Below are 17070 nucleotides of genomic sequence, written 5' to 3'. Positions count from 1 at the left end.
GGCGTGCGGTTCGAAGGGCGCGGCGGTGATGTGCCTCCCACGCAGCAGACGGAAAATCCAGGTCCATAAGTTTTCAAGCCCCTGATTTATTTTCAGTGTGTGGGAAGGCCGGAGGTGTCTGCCAGCCTGCTTGAAGAAAGTTGATCTGGGGCGCAGGGGACTTGACCCAGAGACACTCGTCCCTGGACCCCGCCGTGTAGACGATGGCGGTATAATAGCAGAGGTCTTTTCATCTTCCAAGGAGGCAGGGTTGAGGGGGCTCTGAATTCAAGTCCCAGCCGCTTGACTTTGGGCCAGGGGCCGCCCCTATTTGGACCTGGCTCCCTTCATTACTAAGGAGGGCTGAAATCGTCCTCTACAGGCCCTTTGGAGCTGGTGGGGTGGTGAATGTGGTTTAGAGGTCAAGGGCATTGGACCCTAGGGCCAGGCCGCCTGGGTTTCAATCCCAGCCTTCTTCCCACTGTGATCTTGAGAACCTGCCTGTGTATCCTGTGTCCTGCCAGATGAAGGTAGGACTCTCCTGGAGATGGTCACACTCAAGTCCTCTCAGATGGTTCCAGCCAAAAGGATCCAGTGTAGCTGTGTGGACGCAGAGTGGATGCGACGGCCCCCTCGGGCCTGTTTCCCTGGCGTGGGTGCTCTTGATCACCAGGTGCTTCCCAGCTCAGGGCTCCCTGGGACCTGGTGGGGTGCAGGGCACAGGATGTGAGCGAGTTCCTACCTCCTGGCACCTCTGCTCTTCTGTCAAATGGGGGCGGGGCAGTGCTTGGCACAAAGGGCCTCTAGGATCCAGTGGGTGGGTGTTGAACCGATCTTCTGAACCGCTAGGATTTTAAGCATCAGGAGAAAAGAAAAAACTCTGCAATTAAGCCACGTCCCCCCATCAATTTTTAGCCGCTTCCTGATTCAGGGTATGACGTGCCCCGCATCAGTGCCATTCCCCAGTGAAGAGACCGAGGCGCAGAGAGGGGCCGGAGCTCAAGCCGCCTCCACCAGTGCTGCCGGATCTACCTACTCACCACTCCCTCCCTCCCGTCTCACCCCCGCCCTGCCCCCGCCCCCAGACCCAGCTGGCCCAGTTCGTGAGTGAACCGAGCGTCCGCCGGGACCTGGACACTTTGGGTGACGCTGGACTCGCTGTCTCTGAGCCTTAGCCTCCCCGCCTGGTGGGGGTGGTGAGTGGTGTGGGGGGACTGGGCGCCGACGACCCCTACCAGGTCAGAGACCCCCTCCTCCTCCTCTGTACCCCAGGGCGCCCTGCCGACTAGCACACCCACCCCTCACCCGGCTCTTTTCTGCGCGGCTCTTTCCTGCGCGCAGCGGGCAGGGCGGGGGCTGAGTCCGCCCCCGAGTCCGCTCCCTCCCCTGGCCGCCCCGCCTGCCCTCCGCTGCCCCGCCCTGCCCTGCCTTCTCTTCCCCTTCCCTGCCCAGGAGGGCCAGGCTTCGCGGCCTTGTGACCCCGAGGCCAGGCAGGGACGCGACGAGACGCGCTGGGACGGGCGTCGGGGATCGTGGGAGAGCTGCCCGGGGCGGGGGTGGCATGGAGCGGAGGTGGGTCTTCGTGCTGCTCGACGTGCTGTGCGTGTTGGTTGGTAAGAGCCGCGGGGACTTGGGTGTGGGGGGACTCCTTCCCAGGCCGTGGTCTCCCCGGCCCCGTTTGTAGGGCGCTGGGATGGTGGCCTGCAGCTCCTCCACCTGTCGGGGGTCTCCTCGAAATGGGGGAACTCGGGGAAGGACACTCGGCGCCCTCCCAGCCTCAGTTTCCCCCACCTGCGACGGGTTCAAGAGTGGGTCGCGAACGGCGCCGGGGTTGGCAACCCCGCCCGTGGTAGCAGGAAGTCGCCGCTGGGGCCGCACGCGTCCCCCGCCCACCGCGCGGGCCCGGGCAGTGAATCACGCGGGCCGGGCCCCGCCGGGCGGGCTGGGTAGGGGTGCGGCCACGGGGCCCCCCCTGGACAACCTCCATTCCTCAGGCCCCGGACGCACTGCGCGTCGGTGGGATTCGAACCCTCGCGGTCCCGGGAGACACGTAGAGAAAGCTGGGCCCCAGGCTGCGGGTTAGCGGGGCCTCTGGGAGGCGCGACCGAACCTGTTGGGCAGCTTTGCGGGCCAGGTTGGGGGAGGGGGGGCAGCCCAAGATCCCCTCCCCGTCCCTCCCCCTGGGTTCTGGGAACAAAGGCTGAGTGTTTGCACTGGGGATGTGAGGACAATGGCCCCGGAATTCTTCCCGCGGCGGCCGGGGTGGGGTGGTGGGGTGGGGGAGGGGCACTTCGGGGACTGAGGGATGGGGGGGTCAGTCCTGATGGACGGCAGAGACCAGGTGCTCTTTCTGTGTCCCAGGTGAGACCTCTTTTGGGGTGGGTCAGGTGGTAGCAGGAAGAAATCCTCTAGGTACCATATCCTGAGCACCTATGTTATTTATTTAATATTTGTGAGGCACTTACTGTGTGCCAGCAACTAAGTGATATGCAAATAATTAAACCTTTTTCTCCTGTCGACTGAACAGTAACATCGGCTAGGTAGTCCGTCACCAAAAGGATTTATTCTGGAAAAGGAAAAAGTACTCCGGCAGCATGAGTACGCTCAGACCTGAGGAGCCCCGTGCTCATTCTGCCCTATGTCAAGATGGTGGATATGTGTATGTATATATATGTATCAGGGAGACAAGAAGTTAGAGCCATAGAGTTTTATGAAAAGTGTGTTGGGACCTAGAGTTCAAGGAGCCCAGCTCTGTCCACACACCTCCCAGCCTGACTAGTTTCCTTAAAGTCCCAGTTCATGTTTGTCATTCCTGCCTTTTGATCAAGATCTTCCTCCAGAAGTATCGCTGATGTCAGGAAGGACTTCTGGGTGTCATCTCTCACATCAGAAGGAAAGTGCGTGGATGGGGAACAGCTCATGTCCAGGGTTAACAGACAACAGGTGCAGAGCTTAATAACAATAAGAATTTAAAACAGGATTAGAACAATATAACCTACTCTATATGACAGGTTTATCCCAGGAGTTCAAGCCTGGGATAAACAATGACCATTGTTATCTTCGATAGTTCAAAGTTCTTGATGACAGATTCAACAACCAGAAATGTTCCCCCCTTCCACAATAGCTTCAGAAATGTGTATAATGGCAAGTTCCTTCCATGGAAAAGAGAAAGATGAAATAAGAATGAGTAGTAAGAAGAGCTGTGCAGGGGGATTCAGTGGTGTGGCAATTTATTTCCTTCAGAGGCCACCTGCTTTAATTTTTGACAGGTGTAGTTTCAGATCATCAGACAGTGTGCAGTTCCAGTCAGGTGTCACCTTCTTTAGGTGACAAGTATATCCAAGAGTTACTCCCTGCAGTTTAGCAGCACAGGGGTTAGTCAAGGGTACCTGGTAAAGGCCCTTCCAGCGAGCCTGGAGGGAATCTTTTTTGAGGTATTTTTCCAGTAAACAAAATCTCCAGGTTGCAGTGTGGATTGTGAGTTTTTCATTTCCCTGGAGTGCACTGTGAAAATGTTGTTCCACCAAAGCATGATTATTGTCAACAGAAGCAGTTAAGCCTCCACAATATTGAAGTATGTCTCCTTTTACCCACTGTGAATGAATCAAGAGGAGCAGGAACCACGCATGAGGCGTCCTGTAATTACCTCAAAAGGTGAAAGCTTGAGTCCCAAAAGGGGTAGACCTGAGGTCTAAAAGGACTAACGGCAAGGCTTTTGGCCAAGGTATTTGAAGTTTCTACAGATTTTTCCACTTGGGTCTTAATTCAACCAATGCTGAAAATTGAGGATGGTAAAGCACAGTGAAAATGTTGTAGAATTGGCCAAATAGCACAGACTTGCTTTAGCACCTGACCAGTGAAATGGGTTCCTTGAGTTCGAGAGGAGTTCCACAAGTAGGGACAATCTTCTTCAATAGGACTTTAGCCACTGTAGCTGCATTAGCTTGCCTATGAAGGAAAGCTTCAGTCCAGTGAGAATACATACACATCACGACAAAAACGTATTTGTAACCAGGAGATGGGGGAACTTTATGAAATCTATTTGCCAGACATCAAAAGGCCCATTCAGCAATTTAAATTGTCCCGGGGCAGTGTGAACAGGCTTCCCTGGGTTATACTTTTGACAGGTAGGACATGTAAGGTGGGCACTGTTTGCATCCTTGTTAATATCTCCCCACCATATTGGTCCATGAATGCTACCATTTTGTCAGGGGACCAGTGGTTTAATGCACATGCGGTAGTCAGGAGTGAGAATTTTAGAGTGTCTGATAGGATGGGGTTGTTATTTTGTCCGAACCAGAGCTTATTCTCCTTACCAAACCAGCAATTGTTGGATTTCCAGTCTTTTTTGTCTTCTTCAGAAGCTGGTTGTTGGGCTTCTCTGGCCAGTTTTTCTAAGTTACCAATTCGAGAAGCTTCTCTTTGGACTATGACAGAGGTTTGTCTGCTGCTGATGCCTTAAAGGGTAGCCTTCATAGAAATATCTGCAAGGTGATATCTTTAGCTTCCAGGGGTCAAGTTTAGAATGTCCTGAAATCTTAATAACAACTAAAGCATCAGAGAAAGCATAGTGTCCAATAATCCCTGAACATGGGGACATTAGTAATTTGATCTCCATTGGAGGGAAGGAAACCACAGTGTTCCATACATGAAAAGTTTCCATATACAAAGTCATGAACTACTCCAAAGGTGTATCTCCTGTCAGTATAAATGCTGATAGTTTTCCCCTTGGCTAAAATGCAAGCTACAGTGAGGGGGTATCATTCAGCCTGCTGTGCTGAAGTGGCCAGAGGCAAAGGTGCTGCCTCCATGAGGAGTTACGACAGAATAACCAGCTCATTACTTACCATTTCCATTTTGTTAAGTATGGACCATCTGTAAACTAAGAAAGATCAGCTTTACCTAGAGGAGTCTCCTGCAAATCGTCACGAGGAGTCAGGACGTGATCTGTGAGTGTCAGACAGTCATGAGGGGCTTCCTCAGTCTAAGAACAGAGAAAAGTAGCTGGGTGAAGGTTATTACAACATGAAAGGGTTATATGAAAAGTGGTTAGCAGATGCATTTCATAGGAAATTAGGGGACTGAAAGATGCTGGGTGTGATGAGAAAACAGGAAAGCTTGTAATATCATGAGTCACAACCATGGTTAGATGGGATCTAACCACGACACCTTCTCTGTGGCTTTAACCAAAAGGGCAGTAGCCGCAATGGTTCTAAGGCAAAGGGGGGAGGGGTATCCCTGAGCCACAGGGTCCAGTTTTTGACTCTAGTGTGCTGGGGTCCATGTTGATCCCTTGTTTTTGAATAAGCACCCCAGGGGCATGTCCTTTTCATTCACAAAAAGGACAAAGGGAATCTGATAGTTGGATGCCCAAGAGAAGGTGTTTATTAAATTCTCCTTTAAGGCTTTAAATGCTGTCATCCTGTTCTTCCCATGAAATTGGGTCAGGACTATCATTCTTTAGTAAGATATACAGAGGTTTTGCCATAAGAGAGAGACTTGAGGTCCAATTCTGACAGTAGCCGACTAGCCCAAGAAAACCTTGCAACTGGTGCTTAGTTTCCTTAAAGTCCCAGTTCATTTTTACCACTCCAAACAGCCTGTGAGGGACCTGCTGTTCTAATCCCTAGTTTTGGCCGAGAGGTCACATGGGAGGTGGCGCTGAGATGAGGTGGTGTGTTGCTGCTGTGTCCCACTCCCCAGGCACAGTAGTACCACCAGACCCTTGCACTGGCTGTTCCCTCTGCCTGGCTCTCTTCCCCAGACCTCCCTGGAACTTCTCACCTCCTTCAAACCACCTTCTCTATGTGGCCTATTGACAGCCCCTATTGAAAGCTACAGCCACCTCCCAGACTCCAGCCATCATTTACTTATTCTGTATTTCCAACCCCTTGCAGCCCCGTGAGGAGAGTTCTGTTTTCTTCACTGAGCCTTTCTCCAGACTCAGCATCTAAGGTGCTCAATACCGTCACTGAAGGATCTCTGGGACCCTTGAATTTGTCCTTTTGGGAGGAGTTTCTCTGCCGTTCCCCTCCTCTGGAATTCAGCCCCCAGAAGAACCACACCCTTTTGCACTTGTCATGTGCCCTGCCCCAGGCAAAGGGCACCCTCCCATAGAGCAGGGAGTTTTCTTCCCAAATGCCCTTGGCTCAGCAGGGCCCCAGTGCCCAGGCGACCTAGCTTTTCATGATTTGGTCATGACTGTGGGTCTTGAATGTATCTTTGGCCAGAGTTCTGGGCCGGGTGTGTCTTGGTCACTGTGTGGCCGGCTCAGGGACGAACGTAAATATAGGCATCTCAGCTCTGCCCCCGGTGTGTTCCTGATCTCTGGCCAGCCCTGGAACGAGGAGCAGGGAGCCCTCCCTTCTTTTAACAGGTGCTCATTGAACATCTGCCTGGGCTCCAGGGAACTTGACCCCCCACTTAGGTGCTCACAGATGAGTGTTGGGGACTCAGTCAGGGGACTCGTCAGTGATTGATTGCATAATTACACCCAAGGACCAGGAGGTAAAACGGAAATGTCCTTGTACTAGAGTGATAGCGGGTGGGACATTCAGGAGGGTAGATGGAGCTAAGCCTGGAGGGAAGTTATTCAAAGATGTTTTGGGTAGAGAGTAGGGCATGGGGTGGGTGCTTTCTGGGTTTGTCCAAGGAGCAGAAAGGAGGTGGGAGGGAAGTGAGTGAGTGGTAGGGGCGGGGTGTGGGGGTGTGGGATTGGACCATGGGCCTGAGGAGAACTTTGTTGTTCATCTGAGGATAATGGGGAACCCCAAGCGGGTTTTAATGGTGTCAGCAGTGTCCCACTTGCCATGAGGAAAGCTCCTAGCTGTGTGGTTGGCATGGAGGTGAGGGAACCAGAAGGGAGGCCGAGGTGGGTGGGCAAGCACCAGACAAAGGCTGGCCTGTGTGGCTCCGGCTGGTGCTGGAGAACCACGCAGCTAATCAGCTTCTTTCCCCCAACCCCAGCCTCTCTGCCTTTCGCCATCCTGATGCTCGTCAATGCCCCGTACAAGCGAGGGTTCTACTGTAGCGATGACTCCATCCGGTACCCCTACCGTCCAGACACCATCACCCATGGGCTCATGGCTGGTGTCACCATCACCACCACCGTCATCCTTGTAAGGCGGGAGGGGCTTGGAGGGCGGGGGTCAAGGTCTGCCTCCAGTGGTATTTGTGGGGAAGAGGGCCCCCTTCGGAGTTCCCCATTCCCCAGCAGCCTCAGGGAAGCCAGGAACCCTAAACACCTTTCAGTGGGGAGGACTGAGCCCCCAAGCACCTGCCTGGTGGAGACCACACAGTTGCTGTTGGGCCCCAGCCGGAGGCTCCTTAGTGGCTCCCTTTGCAGGTGTCGGTGGGGGAGGCCTATCTGGTGTACACGGCTCGTCTCTATTCCGGCTCCGACTTCAACAACTATGTGGCAGCCATCTACAAGGTGCTGGGGACCTTCCTGTTTGGGGCCGCGGTGAGCCAGTCCCTGACAGACCTGGGCAAGTACATGATTGGCCGTCTGCGACCCAACTTCCTGGCGGTCTGTGACCCCGACTGGAGCCGTGTCAACTGCTCCGTCTATGTGCAGGAGGAGGTGTGCAGGGGGAGCCCTGCCAATGTGACCGAGTCCAGGTGGGTCCTGGACAGCAGTCCTCACTCTGGGCTCTGCTGGGGGCCAATCCACAGACACTCCCACTTCCAGGGGACAGTGCAGGCTGGGGAAGGGCCCTCAGCAGCTAGATGTTGCAGGATTACTTGCCAGATGGAGCCAGGGTCGAGGCACCTCCCAGGATTGAGGACAGTCCAGGGGCAGACCAGCAGGTGCCCGTGGGCCTGAGTTCACTGATGGGGAGGCAGGGGGGGGGGCATGTTGGGCTGAGCAGAACAATCTGTGTGGGGAGCGGTGACCTACCTCCCCTAAATTTCAGGCCCCACCCTCATGCTTTTGGTCTGTCTTCTTAGCACCTCTACTGATACACTTTTCATTTAATTGACTTCCTTATTTCCCTTTTTACAAAATAGAAATAAAATTTGCTAACTTAACCATTTAATATGTACAACTCATTGATTTTCAGTAAATTCAGTGTTGTGTAGCTATCTCCACCATCCTAACCCACCATATTTTCATCACATGAAACAGATTCCGTGTCTGTCAGCTGTTTCTCTCCCCAGCCCCTGCCAACCAAGAACCCACTTCCTGTCTGTGGATGTGCCTGTTCTGGATGTTTCACATACATGGAATCACACACTGGGTGGTCTTGCTTGCCTGGCTTCTTCAGCATTTCAATGTTCACCCATATTGTAGTTTCTGTAATTTTTTCCTTCATGTACTCTGGGCCTCCATTGTTAGGTGTATATATCTTTGTAGTTGTTATATGTTCTTGAAGGATTGACCCTTTTATCACTATTTAATGTCCTTTCTCCCTCCTAACATTTATTGTCTTCATGTCTGTTTTGCCTGATACCGTGTTTTCCTGAAAATAAGACCTAGCCATACCATCAGCTGTAATGCGTCTTTTGGAGCAAAAATTTATATAAGACCAGATCTCATATAAGACCCGGTCTTATATTATAGTAAGATAAGACCGGGTCTCATTAATTTTTGCTCCAAAAGACGCATTAGAGCTAATTGTCCGGCTAGGTCTTATTTTTGGGGAAACACGGTAGTAGTATAGCTGCTCTGATGTCTTTTAGTTTCTCTTTGTATGGAATATTTTTCCCATTCTTGTACTTTTAACCTATTAAAAGTACAGTGTCTTTGAATTTAAACTGAGTCTCTAATGCACGTCAATTTTTAAAAATCCATTCTCTAGCCTCTGCCTTTTAGAGCGTTTAATACATTTCATGCAATGTAATTACTGATGAGGAAGGACTTCTGTAACTTTGTTATTTGTTTTCTATATTTTATATATATTATACATATATAAATAAATATATTATAAATATATTATTTATATTTACATATAAATATATAACATATCAATATATATTTATATATAAATATATATTTTATATATACATATATATTTGTTTCTGCTTTATTTTTCATTACCTCTATTACTGCCTTTTCTGTTAAGTAGGTATTTACTATGCAAAGAGTTTATGGATATATATTGTGAAATAAGTCTAGTTAACATTGTCAGCGTGTATGCAGTTGTTTGTTTTTTAATCGTAGAGGAAAAAACAGGAATTATAAACCAAAAATATATCAATACTGACATTTTATTTTGTAATTACCCTTACTGGTGTTTTTTTATGTGTTACTGAGTGGATTTTGTTATGTTACTGAGTGGCTTTTTTATGTGGATTTGAGTTACTGTCTAGTATCCTTTACTTCTCCTCAGAAGACTCCCTTCACTGTTTCTTGTAGGGCCATAAGCATTGAACTCTCTGGGTCTTTGTTTATCTGTCAATGTCTTAATTCTCCTTCAGTATTAGAGGATAATTTTGCCAGACATAGAATTCTTGGTTGACAGGTTTTTGTGTTTCAGTTCTTTGAATATGTAATCCAGTGCTTTCTGGCTGGCATGGTTTCTGATAAGAAGTCAGCTGCTAATCTTATTGTGTCCTTTGTACACAATGTGTCTCTTCTCTCTGATGCTCTCAAGAATCTCCCTGACTTTTGGTAGTTTGATTATAATGTGTCTTTGTGTGGATGTCTTTGAGTTTATCCTACTTGGAGTTCACTGAGCTTGGGCATGTAGATTAATGTTTTTCATCATATTTGGGGTTTTTTCCGCCATTATTTTTTCAGATATTCTATCTGCCCCCTACTCTCTCTCTCTCCTCTCCTTTTGGGACTCCCATTATGTCTGACACCAGCTGTGTTTCCACATGAAATTCTCTCTCATACTGTGGGAAGTGCTGCGGGGGTGAGGGGGGGTGGAGGGGGTGGAGGGGAAGCAGGACCAGGTATGTGAAGGCATGCTGTGTGAGCCGCTGGGTCTCTGCCCGGTCGCCCTCCTGATGTACACTGCCCGTCCTTTCTTAGATTATCTTTCTACTCCGGACACTCCTCCTTTGGGATGTACTGCATGATATTCTTGGCGGTGAGTCGGTTTTTCCATGACTTGCTTGATATGGAACTGTGGCCAATTTACCCCCCTTCCCTGGGCCTCAGTTTTTGCATCTGTAAAATGTGGGTGGAGTTGCTGATGGGTGGAGCTAGGTCATTTGTTCACACAGTGGAGGCTCTTGGTCTCAGGGCTGCCATCTGTGCAGTGGGTGTGGGGTGAGCGCCACAGGCTCCTGGGCTAATGGCCGTCCTCTGGCTCCCAGCTGTATGTGCAGGCACGGCTCTGCTGGAAGTGGGCACGGCTGCTGCGGCCCACGGTGCAGTTCTTCCTGGTGGCCTTTGCCCTCTACGTGGGCTACACCCGCGTGTCTGACTACAAACACCACTGGAGTGACGTCCTTGTGGGGCTCCTGCAGGGGGCGCTGGTGGCTGTTCTCACTGTGAGCTTCTGGGCCCTCTTGCCCCCTTTCTCCCTTTTCCAGGTCCCTAGTCCTCTCCACCCCCATCTTCCCCCTAAGAGGCCACTGTTCCCTTCCCAGGTTCTGCTTTTCTCATTGTCCCCTACCCCCACCCCATCCCACATTACCTATCCCCTCTTGGGTTCCACCACCTCTCACCCCTCCCCCACTCTCTTCCCAGGGCCCCATTCTTCCCCACTCCCGGATTCTGCCCTCATTCCTGCCAAGTCAACTTTTGCCTTCCTCTCATCTCCCAGGTTCGTTATGTCTCCGACTTCTTTAAAACCCGGCCCCCGCAGCGTTGCCTGGAGGAGGAGGAGGTGGAACGGAAGCCCAGCCTGTCTCTGACACTGACCTTGGGCGAGGCTGAGCACAACCACTATGGGTACCCAGTGTCCAACTCCTGAGGCTGGAGCCTCCCAGGCAAGGGCCTGTCTGGGCCCTCAGGCTGTGGGTCGGCACAGCCATGATGCTGGCAGGGCTCTCACCTGGAATGGTGACAAGGGCTCTGGGCAGGTTCCTGGTGCTCCGGGCTGGTTCCCAACGGGCGGGGGTCCACTAACCCTACCTCCTGTGTACTGGACCAGGAGTCTGGGGGTGCCCAGGACAGCCCTAGTGTTTGGAAGGGGAGCATTGTCCTCATAGCTCCCTCAGTACCTACCCCTTTTGTTCGTTAGGGAAGGGACCAAGAGATCTGGATAAATGCTGTTTTTGTAAAATGTAATGTATTTTTAGTAAAACAGGGCATTTGCTTGACAAATGTTATCAGAGCCTCTTCCTTGTGGCCATTCTGAGGCCTGTTCTGCCACAGAGTCCGGGGGCAAGACCTTCCCTTGTCAGGTTGAGACCCTCAGCTGAGCTTAGGTATTTGAGCAGCTGGGGAAGTCCTCAAGACAAATGAAAGAAAGAGCCAAGCCTTTAATCAGCCATTTCTTCAAAGTACAGAATAGTGTTAAAAATCTTGCATCTGGGAGGTAAATGTGCCCAGCTAACAATGCAAGGAAATATACACATGTATTCCAACCTGTGTGTACACACTAATCTTAAGATTTTGGTGTGGAACTGCCTATTTCCACATTAAGCTTAAGATAAATTTATACCTTTGTCTCCAGCCTGAGCCATTATCACATGGATGCTATCACTTCCCCTTGCTTCTCTCTAACTTCTCACTCCAACCATGAGCAACCTGGCTCCCACTACTTGCCATGCACTTAATTCATTGCTGGATTCCAGATTCCAGAAAGAGTGGTTTCAGGACTGTGAGCTACTAAACCCACGGGGAAAAACTTCATAAAACAGAGTCCATTGTGTACGTACAGTGTATTTTGCTTGGGTCAATAGATCCTGTTCATTTCCAAAGTTATGTAGGTCAACATCTTTTGCCCCATCACTACAGTGAGTTTTCTTCATACATTTCTAATACAGTTTCATTCTTTGGGACATTCTGTATTCCATCCTATGACATTCCCACATCCTAAAAACTTAATTTGAATAGATTATGATTGATTCTTTTGCCTATAACAATCTTGAGTTTTTATAAATGCATACTGGCAGATATCTGTCACTGAAGTATCCTGTGGAACATTCCAACCCCCACCCTGTGATTTACTGTCTCTGTAGTTTTGCCTTTTCCAGAATGTCATATAAATGGGGTCATACAGCATGCAGCCTTTTCATACCAGATACCAATATACACATAAGATTCATCCATGTCTTTCCATGGGTTTGTGGACATTACAAACATCTAAACCTGTAGAAAATTTTTATGAGAGTTTACAGTTGCCAGGAAGAAAGATCATTTAAAAGTTACATATTTTACTTCAGTATGTCCAGTTCGTTACAATCAAGAGAATTCTAGCTGACACATAAGAGTTAATAATCCCTGAGACTTTCTCTGTACACTGGGTGGGGGTGCAGCTGGGGGACATGAGGACACTGAGTGGGGTCAGATCTTAGGGGAGCTGCTGAACAGTTCTGTCCCTGTTCCCTGTTCTGGGAGAGGAAACCCCAGAACAAGGAGAGAACCTGCAGGAGGAAGAAGTCCTGGATGACTAGTTGGTTTGTTTGTATTTTCCTTACGTTAGGGTCCATTTTTTTAATGTTTAATTTTACTAGATCACTCATTTCCTTTAGGTTTCCATTTTGATGCAATAGGTTTCTCTTATTTTACTCTTAATTTCTCCTCTTTTTCTGCAGAACTGTTATAATTAATGAACAAATATTGATGGATTATTTTTATTCACTAAAGTCTATATTTTATTCAGGTTCCCAGATTCAGGCTTAGTCTCATTGCAGCACCTCTATCTGCTAAGCCCTCACTAACCATACAACCAGAGAGGTTAATGCTGACAGCTGGGGTACCCAGTGACTGAATCAGAGTGGTATGATAGGAAATAAGACTAGGAGGGAAGTTGGCTGATAAAGATTCTCAACGTTGTTGATAATAGAGACTTTATTCTTTAGCCTGGGGGTGCGGGTGTGGGAGCTGTTGATAGCTCTGTGCACAGGAAGTGGCAGGATTAGATCCCTAATTTAGAAAGATCAAGTTTGTCACTGTGGAGGTTGAACTGGATGAGGGAGGGACGGGAAGCAGGGAGACCGGTGAGAACACGTGAGAGGCGCTGCTGGCCTGAGCTGAGGCGGGGACCATGAGTTTAGAGAGGAGCAGGGCTGTGAAGACCAGAGACGGGCTGAGGATGAAGCTGGCACAGATGCCGGAGTCAGCACTCAGGGGACTGTGGCTGTGTGGACACCAACAGGAGAGCTCATTCCTCTACAAGGAGACTGCTAAACTCTTGATCCTTCCAGCCCATAGAGGTAGAGAAAGGACTCAGAAGCGATGAGGGAGGGGAAATGTGTGCCCATCATGTGTGGGGCAGGAACTCACCTGCCTCACCTCACTGATCTCACAGCCACCTGAGAGGGAGCTGTTATCCCCACCTGACAGGTGAGGAGACTGACTTTCCATGTCATTTTCTGAAGTCACACAGCTAGTACTTGGAGGAGACAGAAGCCAGCTCTGCGTCTGTCTGAGGCTCAGTCACCCCTCCATAAGGAAAGTGTCACCCCAGACTCCATTCTGAGCAGCCAGGAAGCTCTCGTCCATTGTGACCTCAGTGAAAGGGAACATGGGCAGAAGCAGATCTGTGCTCTCGGCTGAGGAAGAACAGATTTTAAAATGCCAGAGGACAGGAAGGGCATCAAAGTGGGGGTGTCGTCAAAGGGATCTGGTGCTGGTTGTGCTCCTGTGAAGGGCAAGGCCACCTGCGCCCTCCCCACCTGTCCCCTCTCCCCAGCTGCCTGCCCTGGTCCCACCCCAAAACCAGTCTGCATGAGTGAATGACAAGCTGGACCATTAGGCTATGTGCAGATTTTCTTCAGCTAGAATGACCAAGATCAAAGCCAGTATTGCAAGGACTATTTGGATCACTCTGTTGTCCAGGATCCCGTGTGTGCAAGCTCTACTGGCCCATCTTGGCCCATCTTGGCCTCGGTTCTGGACTCAGAACTGTGTTAGAATCAGTCTTCCATTTAAATACCGGTGAAATGGAGATAATTTTCTCTGTCTTATCTGGAAAACGGGAGTAGTAGGTGAGATGAGGCATGTGAAAGGCCTAAAACAGGATTTACCTCAAAGTGAGCTTAGTACCAAGAGTCTGGATTGCCATTTTAATGCGGAACAAGGAAACACTCGCTGCCGTCTCGTGTGCATTTTGGGAATCTCTGAGTGCAGGTCACTTGGTAATGCTCATCTCTGCTCTCATTTACTGTGTTTCCCTGAAAATAAGACTGGGTCTTACATTAATTTTTGCTCCAAAAGATGCATTAGGGCTTATGTTCAGGGGATGTCATCCTGAAAAATCATGCCAGGGCTTATTTTCCAGTTAGGTCTTATTTCCGGGGAAACATGATAGTATGCGTGTTGAGAATAACACCTCTGTGCAGGTCACCAAGAAAAGCTATTCTTTGCTGCCATCTAATGGGTGTCTTGGGAACAAAACTTGAGTGGATAGCAGGAAGAGCTATTAATATTTTCTGCAGTCATCAAGTGGGCATCTTAGTAATAACACCAGACTGTGAGTCACTAAAAAGACCTCACATGCTGCCATATGATGTACATCTTGGGAATAACACCTGAGTACAAGTCATCAGGAATCTCATCTGCTGTCATCTGGTGTGCATTTTGAAAATGACACCAGAGTGAAGTCCCTAAGAAACACTCTTCTCTACTGCCATCTAGTGAGCGACTTGAAAATAACACCAGAATGGATGTCACCATGAAAGGTTATTCTCTGCTGTCATCCAGTGTGAATCTTTTTTTTTCTAAAGATTTTATTGGGGAAGGGGAACAGGGCTTTATTGGGGAACAGTGTACTTTCCAGGACTTTTTCCAAGTCAAGTTGTCCTTTTAATCTTAGTTGTGGAGAGCGCAGCTCAGCTCCAGGTCCAGTTGCCGTTGTTATTGCAGGGGGCACAGCCCACCATCCCTTGCGGCAACTGGCAACCTTGTGGTTGAGGACATGCTCCAACCAACTGAGCCATGCAGGAGCTCAGCGGCAGCTCAGCTCAAGGTGCCGTGTTCAATCTTAGTTGCAGGGGGCGCTGCCCACTATCCCTTGTGGGAGTCGAGGAATTGAACTGGCAATCTGGTGGTTGAGATGGTTGAGAGTCCACTGGCCTATGTGGGAATCAAACTGGCAGCCTTTGGAGTTAGGAGCACGGAACTCTAACTGCCTGAGCCACTGGGCTGGCCATCCAGTGTGAATCTTGACTATAACACGTGAGTGCAGCTCACCAGGGAAAACTCTTCTCTGTTACCTAGTGTATGCATCATGGAAATAACACCTGAGTGGAAGTCTCCAGGAAACCCTCTTCTCTGCTGCCATCTAGTGAGCATCTTGAGAATAACACCTGAGTGGAAGTCAAGAAAACTTCCTCTCTGCTGCAATCTAATGTATTTCTTGGGAATAATACCAGAATTGAGATAACCAGGAAAAGCTATTCTCTGCTGCTGTCTAGTGTGCATCTTGGGATAACATCAGATTTAGTCACCAAAAAACATTTGCTGCTGCCATCTAGTGTGCATTTTGGGAATTACACCAGGGTGGAAGTTACCAGGAAAAGTTACTCTCTGATGGTATCTAGTGGCCATCATAATAACAACAGAGTGGAGGTCACCAGAAAAAGGTATTCTCTGCAGTCATCTAGTATGAGTCTTGGAAATAACACCAGAGTGGAGAGCACCAGGAAACACTTTTCTTTACTGCCATTGAATGTGAATCTTGAGAAAAACACCTGAGTGGAGGTCAGCAGGATCATCTAGTTTCTGCTACTACCTTGTACATCTTGGGAATGCCACCACAGTGGAGGTCTCAAAACAAAGCTATTCTTTGCTGTCATCTGGTGTGCATCGGGGGAAAATCATCTGAGTGCACGTCACCAAGAAAAGCATCTCTGCTACCATCTAGGGTATATCTTGAGCATAACACGTGAGGGAGGTCACCAGGAAATGCACCTTTATGCTCCATGTAGTGAGCATCTTGGGAATAATCCCCGAGGGCAGGTCACCAGTAAACACTCTTTTCTGCTAACACCTAGTATACATAATGAGAATAACACCTGAGTGGAGGTCAGAAGGAAAAGCTAGTCTCTGATGCCATCTCTTGTGCATTTTAGGAATAACATCAGAATGGATGTCACCAGGAAACACTGCTACAATCTAGTGTGCGTCTTGGGAAAACAGTGGAGGTTACCAGCAAAATATTCTCTGCTGTCATTCAGTGTGCCTTTTTGGAATAACCCCCGAGGGCAACTCACAAGGAAACATTCTTTTGTTGCCATGTCGTGCGCATCTCAGGAATAACAGGAGAGAGGAGTTCACCAAGAAAAGGTATTCTCTGTTGCTATCTTGTGTTCTTTGGCATAACACTAGAGTGGAGGTCACCAGGAAAGGTTATTCTCTGTCATCTAGTGGGTATCTTGGGAATAACATCTGAGTGGAGGTCACCAGGAAACACACCTTGCTGCCATCTAATACGCGTCTTGGGAACAACACCTGAGTGCTGGTCAGAGTAAACACTCTTCTCTGCTGCCATCTAGTGTGTGTCTTGAGAATAACACCTCAGTGGAGGTCAGCAGGAAATGCTATTTTGTGCTGCTATCTTGTGCATTTTAGGAACAACAATGGAGTGGAGGTCACAAAGAAGATTTTTACTCTGCTGTCATCTAGTGTGCATCTTAGGAAAAATACCTGAGTGCACGTTACCAGGAAAAGCAATCTCTCTTGCCATATAGTTTGTATCTTGGGAATAACATGTGAGGGAAGCCACCAGGAAATGGATTTCTCTCCTCCCATGTAGTGAGCATCTTGGGAATAACACTGGAGTTGAGATTACTTGGAAAAGCTTTTTTCTGCTGTTATCTGGTATGTTTCTTAGGAATATCAGCTGAGAAAAGTTTACCAGGAAGCACTCTTTCTCCTGCCATCTTGTGTTCCAGTTGATACTAATACCTGTGTGCAGGTCCACCTGGAAAAGCTATTCTTTGCTGCCATCTCGTGTGCATCTTGGGAACAATCCCAGGGTGGACTCAGTTAGAAAAGCTAATTCGTCCTGCCATCTAGTGTGTACA

General features: G+C 49.0%; 1 protein-coding gene across 10 annotated transcripts; it reads left to right on the top strand.

Annotated features, from left to right (window-relative positions):
- Window positions 1–1208: 1208 nt before the first annotated feature.
- PLPP2 (phospholipid phosphatase 2) lies at window positions 1209–11200 on the top strand. 10 transcript variants are annotated; one of them, XM_074337348.1, is made up of 7 exons: window positions 1210–1551; window positions 6356–6486; window positions 6946–7097; window positions 7325–7599; window positions 9959–10016; window positions 10246–10422; window positions 10698–11200. In XM_074337348.1, exons 3-7 carry the CDS (start codon window positions 6969–6971, stop codon window positions 10845–10847), a joined length of 789 nt encoding a protein of 262 aa, XP_074193449.1. In that variant the 5' UTR covers window positions 1210–1551; window positions 6356–6486; window positions 6946–6968; the 3' UTR covers window positions 10848–11200. The 10 variants fall into 10 exon arrangements, with proteins under 10 accessions (XP_019571567.1, XP_074193449.1, XP_074193445.1 ...); XM_074337344.1 differs by lacking the exon at window positions 6356–6486 and adding an exon at window positions 2507–2638; XM_074337347.1 differs by having other exon boundaries at window positions 1210–1592.
- Window positions 11201–17070: the final 5870 nt, after the last annotated feature.

Source organism: Rhinolophus sinicus, linkage group LG07, assembly GCF_036562045.2.
Source record: "Rhinolophus sinicus isolate RSC01 linkage group LG07, ASM3656204v1, whole genome shotgun sequence".
Lineage (NCBI taxonomy): Eukaryota > Metazoa > Chordata > Mammalia > Chiroptera > Rhinolophidae > Rhinolophus > Rhinolophus sinicus.
This window is presented reverse-complemented; position numbering and strand designations above follow the sequence as displayed.